The 8,576-nt window shown below is 45.7% G+C and overlaps 2 protein-coding genes across 2 annotated transcripts in view; one reads left to right on the plus strand and one right to left on the minus strand.

Annotated features, from left to right (window-relative positions):
• Positions 1 to 244, minus strand: part of LOC106819009 (RNA-binding motif protein, X-linked 2-like) — a 1,709-nt gene extending 1,465 nt beyond the window's left edge. The window contains exon 1 of the mRNA XM_014823670.1: positions 157 to 244. Coding sequence (XP_014679156.1) covers positions 157 to 170 — 14 coding nt within the window. The 5' untranslated portion in view covers positions 171 to 244. The remainder of the gene's footprint in view (positions 1 to 156) is intronic.
• Positions 245 to 927: 683 nt separating this feature from the next.
• Positions 928 to 8,576, plus strand: part of LOC106819012 (general transcription factor IIH subunit 4-like) — a 10,624-nt gene continuing 2,975 nt past the window's right edge. The window contains exons 1-5 of the mRNA XM_014823671.1: positions 928 to 1,003; positions 1,967 to 2,071; positions 2,413 to 2,544; positions 2,932 to 3,028; positions 3,483 to 3,580. Coding sequence (XP_014679157.1) covers positions 1,998 to 2,071; positions 2,413 to 2,544; positions 2,932 to 3,028; positions 3,483 to 3,580 — 401 coding nt within the window. The 5' untranslated portion in view covers positions 928 to 1,003; positions 1,967 to 1,997. The remainder of the gene's footprint in view (positions 1,004 to 1,966; positions 2,072 to 2,412; positions 2,545 to 2,931; positions 3,029 to 3,482; positions 3,581 to 8,576) is intronic.

Below are 8,576 nucleotides of genomic sequence, written 5' to 3' on the forward strand. Positions count from 1 at the left end.
CGCGAACCTTCGATGGCATGGAAACATATATCCACCGATTCAATGGCCCCGCCGGCTGCTGTACGATAAACGTGTTACTCTCGTTGACTTTCTAGTTATTTACAGTCAATTTAGTTGAACTCATGAAAAACGTGCAGAACTAATGATGAAACTCACGTTAACGGATTCATTGTAGTTTGTAACGTAACTTATGAGATGTAATCACAAAACCTCAACAGAAACACAGTGTCGCTCGTACGGTATATGTTTACAAATGCTCACTTGTTCACTTTACATAAACAAGTATTAACATGGCAGCCTCCAGTGGAAGCTCGCTGTTTAGTGAGCAAAAATTGGATTGTAAAGATTTGCACGAGTTCTTACAAACTTTGTCGACATCCGTGCTTGATAAACTCTATACACACCCTGCAACATGTCTCGCAGTTTTCAGGTAATGGAAAACGTTTCGTTTAGTCAAATGCCTTACATCAAATGGTCCGGCTTTGAGCTCAACAAGTTAATCTGTGTGTTGTTACTGTTACGTTAGCGTTGTGCGGCGATCAGTATTGCTGAGAGGGTTTAGGCCCACAGTGGAGTAAGCCAGCACGGTATGGGATCCATATCAGGCGCAGGACTGCCAACATCTTGAAATGGTCCAAAGACGAGCAGCGAGATACGTCTCAAACCGCCACCACAACAGGTCGAGTGTTACTGACATGCTTGGAACACTCAACTGGCACTGAACTGGCCGACGCTGGAGTCAAGACGAAGGGTAGATACAATAATGTAACCCAAACCCATGATAGGCTCCCCTATCCTGGGTTTGGGTTACATTATTGTATCTAGACGAAGGGTTGCCCGTTTGGCTATGATGTACAAGCTCGTCAATGGCATAGTCAACTTGGATACCAACAACTGTCTGATACCACCTACTCGAAGCACCAGGAACATGTCAGAGCACTCTTTTCAAATCCCATCCTGCAGATGTGACTACAGTCTACAAGAAAGGCTCCTTCTTTCCCAGGTCTATTACAGAGTGGAACGCCTTACCCACTAAAGTGATGACAACCGAGAATCTATGTTCCTTTAAGTCTAATTACTGCCTAAACGACATCAGGGCAGTTTTTTAAAGTAAACTTTTTTTGTGTGTTTTTTCTTTAGAAAATCAAAGGGAAGGAAATTTTTATTTTAGTCTTAACTATAGCGCCTCCCGTTGGCAAAATCATCAGTATGTTGATGGTGGCCAATATAGAGTAGAAGTAGAAGTGGAAATTTCCCAAGGTACTATCGGAGGGTACCCTGGTACTATCTAATATGCCGGACTGTACCTTGCCTACTCTACTAACGAGTCTAGGGAGTCGCCTACGCCTACGCCCTAACCCTAACCATATCAGATAGTTACCAGGGTACGTTCCAATATATCAAACCGTACCCAGGGTACCCTCTGATAGTACCTTGGGGGACATAGACCCTATGAGCATCAGTATTGCATAATACATGATGAAGTTAGAGGTGTTCCTTGCTGCTTATGAACTTCCTTAGTCACTGGAACGAACTGATGAAGCCTGATCAGCATTGGCAAAGAAACACACCTCCCTCTCTCGGACATACCAATGGCAATGTTTGCAATCGGACGCATCCAATGAGCTGATGGATTGTATGTGTGTAAATTTATGTAATATGTGTGTAACACTGATCAAGCTCCTGCTAGGGAATTTCAAGCGTGAAACTCTCATGTTGATCAGATATCGGAAAGTAGCACAAAGGATTTGAGCAGAGTGTTTCCTGAATAAAGAAAGCGAACAGACTAGGCCTACCACTTGCATAACTCTAGTACGTACTGTAGCCCTTGTTGCCACGGACAACAAGGTCCGTGGAAACAAGGGCTATATAGTACTAGAGCTACCACTTGCAATGCACAAGCACCTAAACTTGCACCTAGATGCACGTACATGTGCCCAAGTCTCAGTCATTCTTCTTTCTTTAGGGAGCTGCCGGAATTAGCAAAGCAATTTGTGATGAGAACACTCTTTGTGGAGCAGCCGGTACCGCAAGCCGTCGTGTCGTCGTGGGTCAACGGCAAATTTCACGGGTAAGCAACGTGGTTTCTAGGAACAAATCAATAAATAAATCTTCTACACCAAACTCGTGAACGCCCTGTTATTCCAAAGCTTCCTATCTAAGATGACTCGTAGTCAAAATGTGCTTCTTGCACAATCTCAGTTTAATTAACGTGATGATTAATCGGATGAAGGATGGTTTGGAACCCCGCAAATGTGTTTTCGAATATGTGCTAAACTATAATCCAGGGTGCTAAACTAGGCTTGGGCCCCAATATCTTTATTCTAATCTCCACAAAGCAGTGGATTCAATTTTTGCAATGCATGCTGATTGTAAGAGAAGTTAGGTTGACTGAAACTGTTGCGGTTCCAGGGAACACAATTCGGCTGTGAAGACGTTAGCGGGTCTGCGAATATGGAATGAGGTGCACATGCCCGGCGGTCTGCGTGCGTGGTTGCTGAAAAATACGTTCAGAGTTCAACTAAGGATTGCACTTCTTGGAGGGTAACTATATAATAGCAGTCCAGGTTAAAATTTGTGCTTTTGTGATGTAACGACATTCTTCAACATTTATGGATGTATGATGTATAATAATTCCATTAGCATTAGTGATAAATCTTTGGTTTGACTTGTTTGCAATAGTTTTGACAACCAAACCAAACCAGTTTTGACTTGTTGTCTCTTTTAAACTGTCCTGATGGTTACATATGATTGCCACCAGGTGGCAGTAGGTGACAATGTCAGGCAATCTATCAGATGTTGATGGAGGCAGGTCACGAATCCAGGAGGCAGCACCAGGGCTTGCGTCCGTTGGTATTGATGTCATATAGTCCTTGGGTGATAGTATATTTTCTTATTTTTATTGATATTTCCATTTGGTTACTATTGCAGAGGGAAAGCTTGGCAGGGAGCCGTCACTGGTGGAACCCCAGACAAATATTCCAAAGACGTCACATTCCTAGACAACTATGCAAAGGAACGGTGGGAGGTAGGTTACTATTCTATAGAGCAAAATATATTTAAGGGAATGTTCAAAACAGTCAGTATAAATAAACAAATATTTTGCAGGTGTTTGTGCAATCATGTAGGTATATTATACATTTTTTACTTCCTTAAAAATACAATAGAATAATAGAAATAATACTAATAGAAATAATACAATCATTCCCCATTTGTGGATACTTACTACTAGAACCATCATGTTCTACACTAATAATAGATTATATTTGCTAACACAAACCTTCTTTTAACATTTCAAAGTGTTCAATACAAATAAATGATTATTAAAACGTGCGTAAATGGCCCCGATTCTCTTTTCTATTTCCATTTTTATCACGACGTGTCTACCACTGAATGCCTCTCTCGCGATCGTTGTCCGTGCACTACAAGAACGCGTGCGTGCAAATGTTCAGCCTGTTTTGCCCTCTTTTCTTCATTCTCAGTGCGTGTTGCACTTCATGGTTGGTTCTACGAGTGGAGCGGCAGACACTGTGAGCAGCGACACCAAGCAGGTTCTAGTCAAGTCCGGACTAATGCGCAGGTAAGCCATCGTATTACTTTAGTCGCGAGAACTCGCCGCAAAGCCTGCAGGCAGGCAGGCCAGCGTTCGAAATCGAGGGGCAGTGTAACGTAGGAAAGTGTACTAACTACCATATGGCACGAACAATTTGAGTTACATTTCTATAAATTCTAGCTATTATAGACACATGTCTTAGCTATAATCTATGTGAATGTTGAGTTTATTGAAGTACGATTAGTCTAATTACTTATCAAATATGCACGCGCGGTATAGCTCATAGGCTAATACATGCGCGGCTATTGCCGGTAGAAAAGTGTAGGCTACTAACTATCATATGGCACAGACGATTTGAGTTACATTTCTATAAATTCTAGCTATGTCTTAGCTATAATCTCTGTGAATTTTGAGTTTATTGAAGCACGATTAGACCAATTAATTAGCAAATATGCACGCACGGTATCGCGCATACTGACGTTTATTGTGTGCAGCCGGCTACACCTTAGTACAAGCATGGCTATGGCCGGTAGGAAAGTGTACCAACTATCATATGGCACGAACGAGTTGAGTTACGTTTCTAGAAATCTACATATAAACACATATCTTAGCTATAACCTCTGTGATTCTTGAGTTTATTGAAGAGCGATTAGTCTAATTAAAGCAAATATGCACGCGCGGTGTCGCCCTCAGGCTAATACACGCGCGGCTATGGCCGGTAGGAAAGTGTACTATCATATGGCGCAAACAATTTGAGTTACATTTCTATAAATTCTAGCTATTAGTATTAATACTATTATAGACACATGTCTTAGCTGCCTATGATAGTATGATCCCTGTGAAAGTCGTCTTGAGTTTATTGAAGCGTGATTAGCGAAATGCGAAATGCGAAATTAGCAAATATGTACGCGCGGTATTGCTCATATCATAGTCATAGGCTAAATACCAAAATGAAAACGAAACGTCACGAATTCTATTTTTATCCTCCAATCACAGGTCGGAGCAATTCCTCTGTTTAGACGCGTGCCATGGAATCCCATGGCAATGGCCTGATTCAATGGGTGGATATATGTTTCCATGCCATCGAAGGTTCGCGTGACGTCAGTGTACGTCAGTGTGACGTCACCACCATAGACCAATCACGCACGCCCATCCATGTATGCATATAGGGCACATCCATAATACATCATTCGAGCAAACCAAAATAGCGCAGCGCGTATGGCGCCGGACGTTTCTTCTTGAGGTGGTGGGTTCGAATCCCATCTGTTTATTATTTTTATTTTTCTATTTTTCTATCTTTATCCATTTAACTATTTTGTGTTAGTGTTAGTGTTAGTATTAGTGTTAATTAAATTAAATTAGGGTTAGGGTTAGGGTTAGGGTTAGGGTTAGTTTAGTTAGGGTTAGAGTTCAGGGTTAGGGTTTTAGGGTTAGGTGGATTAGACGGTTAAGGTTAGCGCGTTAGGGTTAGGGTTGGGTTAGGGGTTAAGGTTAGGTTAAGGTTTTTGCATCAGTGTTTATGTGGCGTGACGTAGCGCATCACGCGCAGTAGGCCGTATGCATTCAAACTTTACTTTTCGGAGCATAGCCGAGTTCTCAGTGCGTGACGTACACTGACGTCACGCGAACTTTCGATGGCATGGAAACAGTATATCCACATGTTGATGTGGATTCTGCTGTACGCCACTTGCCATCTATTGACGAATAGCATTTTTCGAATTTTTGACTTAATATTTAATACTTAAACTTTTTTTTAATTTTTTTCTCAGCCGAACCATCTCCCAGACGTGGTGATTTTCTGAATAATATCTTCAGTTAGCGCATTAAGTGACAAATCGGGCAAAAGCCGAGGGACAAACAACACCACACACAAGCATTAGCCCAAAATTATAGTATAGATAGTAACCTAACTTGCTGCTTACGCTCTCCTGAAAAAGTCACCCTGAAAAGTGTTTTGAATCTAACTTGTAGGTTCGAGTCTCAGGGTTTGAGATAGTGTCATGTTCAGACATGAGAATAATGAGCCGGACAGTTATGCCTTCAGATTGCAGGAAAAATGGCCTTGAAATATTTTCAAAATCTTACATGCCTACGCGGCACGGTGCCATAACGTAAGTTGTCAAATTTGGCATGTGCGTGCATGTCTCATTAATATGTATGCATGTATAAATGTATGATTGTACGGTTTGTGTTTTGTGTGTGTGTGTGTTGTTTGTTCGTTTTGTGTGTGTATGTTGTGCATTGTGTGTGATGTGCTGTGATATGTGGTGTATGTGGTCGTGTGTGTGTGTCGTGTTGTGTGTGTGTTGTCGGTGCGTGTTGTGTGTCGTGTTTCGTAGCGTGCGCGATCGTTCCGCGCGTGTGCGCGTAAAATTAATTGTGGGCCTTGTGCTCGTAGCTAGTAATAGTATGTTGATAGCTATCGCCGACATCCCCTTCCCTCCCCCCACTCTCGGCTACTGGACTAGCTCTGTTAACATGTGTGCTGGGGAGGATTGTGATAGTTGTCCTCATTTTACTCTTGATATGATCTGCGCTTCAACACTCATTGAAAAGCCAGCGACACGTACACGTGCGTGCGTGCGTGCTGTACGTACACGTGCGTGCGTGCTTGTGCACGTGTGAGTGCGTGCGTGAGTACGTACACGGGGCGGTGCTCCGAGACGGTGCGTGTTCGATCACGCGCGCGCGCGCTGCCACACGTCGTGTGTACGCTTACACGGTGCGTGCGTACGTGCGTGCGTGCTGTGCTGCAGTACATGTGACGTGCCTGTAGTATCCGTGCAGTGTTGTACGTACACGCGCGTTGCGTGCGGTGTGCACGTACACGTCTGCGTGCGGCGTGCGTGTGTACGTGTTACGATACACGTGCGTGCGTGCGTGCGTGAGTGTGCGTGGTGTCACGTACAGCGTTGCGTGTGGCGTGCGTAGCGTACACGTGCGTGCCTGTTGCGTGAGTACGCTACACCGCTGAGCGCGCCGTGCGTGTTGTACGTACACCGGGCGCGCGTGCGTGTGTACGTACACGGGCGTGCGTGCGTTGGTCGCGTGCGTTCTGCACGTAATGTGCGTGTGTACGTACACGTGGCGTGCGTGCGTGTGCACGTACACGTGGCCGTTCAGCGTGCCGTTGGTGTACGCTACACGGACGCGTGCGTGCGTGGTGCCCAACGTAGCACGTGCGTGCGTGCGTGTGTACGTACACGTGCATGTGCGTGAAGTGGTGTGTGCGGGTGCGTGTCACGTCGACCGTGCGTGATGTACGGTTACACGGGCGTGCGTCGGTGCGTTGTGCACGTACACCGTGCGTGTGTACAGTACCAGTGCGTGCGTGGGGGTGTGCACGTACACGTGCGTGCGTGCATCGTGGACGTGCGTGCGTTGTGTGCACGTACACGTGCGTGCGTGTGTGCACGTACACGTACGTGCTTTGTGCCACGTACACGTGTGTGCGTGGTTGCGCTTCGACGTGCACGTACACGTGCGTTGCGTGCGTGTGCACGTACCGTGCGTTGCGTGTTGGGTTGCATCGTGGTGCGTGCGTGCGTGGTGTACGTTTACACGGCGCGCGTGGTGATGATACGTATCACGGCTAGCGGCCGTGCGTTGTACGTACACGGGGTGCCTGTGCGTGACGTGTGTACGTACCGGAGCGCCGCGTGCTGTGTGCGTACACGGTGCGGGCGTGCGTGATCTTGTGTACGTACACGTGATAGCCGTGCCGTGCTGCTGCGTTCGGTTGCGTGCGTGTCACGTACACTGCGTGGATCGTGCGTACTATACGTGCGCTGCGTGCGGCCACTGACCGTGTGCACGTACCGTGCCGTGCGTGCGTGGTGCTGTGCGTTCGTGTCACGTTACACGTTGTGCCGCAAGACCTCGTGTGTGTATCCCCGCGGTGCGTTACGTACACGGGCCGTGGCGTGCTTGCTGCAACGTGTGCGTGCTGTACGCGTTGTGCCGCGTACACGTTCTTGCTGTGCACGTACACGTTTGCAGTGCGTGTGCACGTAGCTGCAGTGCGTTACCCTAGCGAAACCCAAAAAGATGTTCTCGACATGCTACGTGTTGCATTGGTGGCCTGTGCTTCGCTTCTCGCTGCTGATGCGCAGGTGAAGCGCGATACTTAGCCGATATGAACTTTCAAATTCGCGGTGGTATCGCGAAATGTCGCAAAGATAAGTCAAATATCGGCCAGTTATCATGCGAATTTGAAGTGAAATATGAATCATGAATGTTGGTCCGTATTAGATGAATCAGTCATTACTGTACGGATCGGTTTGTGTGTGGGGGGGGGCGCGGCTAGGTGTAATCCGTCGGGGGGGTGCGGAGTAATCTGTACGGGTGGTAATTGTCCTGCGTGGGTAATTGTCCGGGTGGGTAATTGTCTGCCGTGGGTAATTGTCCGGTGTGGCGTAATTGTCCGTTGGGGTAGTTGTACCTAGTGGGTAATTGTCCTTTGGTGGGTAATTGTCCTGGTGGGTAATTGTCTGGTGGCGTATCGTCACGGGTGGGTAATGTCCTGGTGGGTAATTGTCCAGGTGGGTAATTGTCCTGGTGGGTAATTGTCTGGGGGGTAATTGTCGGTGCGGTAACTTGTCCAGTGGGTAGTTGTCCGTATACGTAACATCATATATAATATCTATATTATTAATAGATATGATTGTTAATTGTTGAGCATTCGGCGCTATTGGCATTGTTATTGGCATCAATATTGTTGAGCCGTCTTTATTTATTTTACTGTTGTTCTTTTTAAGTTTCATCTGCATGGGAAATTAAGAACCTACTTTTAAAATCTTAGGGCCTAACAGATTTTTTTATGTAAAAGGGTCTAAATGGGAAATTTTAGCCTACACATGATTTCTTAAAATCTATGTTCTTATACGCGAGGTTTTTACTGATATGTCAGATGAAGCTTAAAAATCAGAAGCGACTAGTTAATTGCCCCATAGCCTTTAGTCTGCGGACTAGTATATATTTTCCCGTCCCTCACAGTTCCCAATTTAGTCCATCTCCAAATCTC

The sequence above is a fragment of the Priapulus caudatus genome, unplaced genomic scaffold, assembly GCF_000485595.1.
Source record: "Priapulus caudatus unplaced genomic scaffold, Priapulus_caudatus-5.0.1 Scaffold2742, whole genome shotgun sequence".
NCBI classification, from domain to species: domain Eukaryota; kingdom Metazoa; phylum Priapulida; class Priapulimorpha; order Priapulimorphida; family Priapulidae; genus Priapulus; species Priapulus caudatus.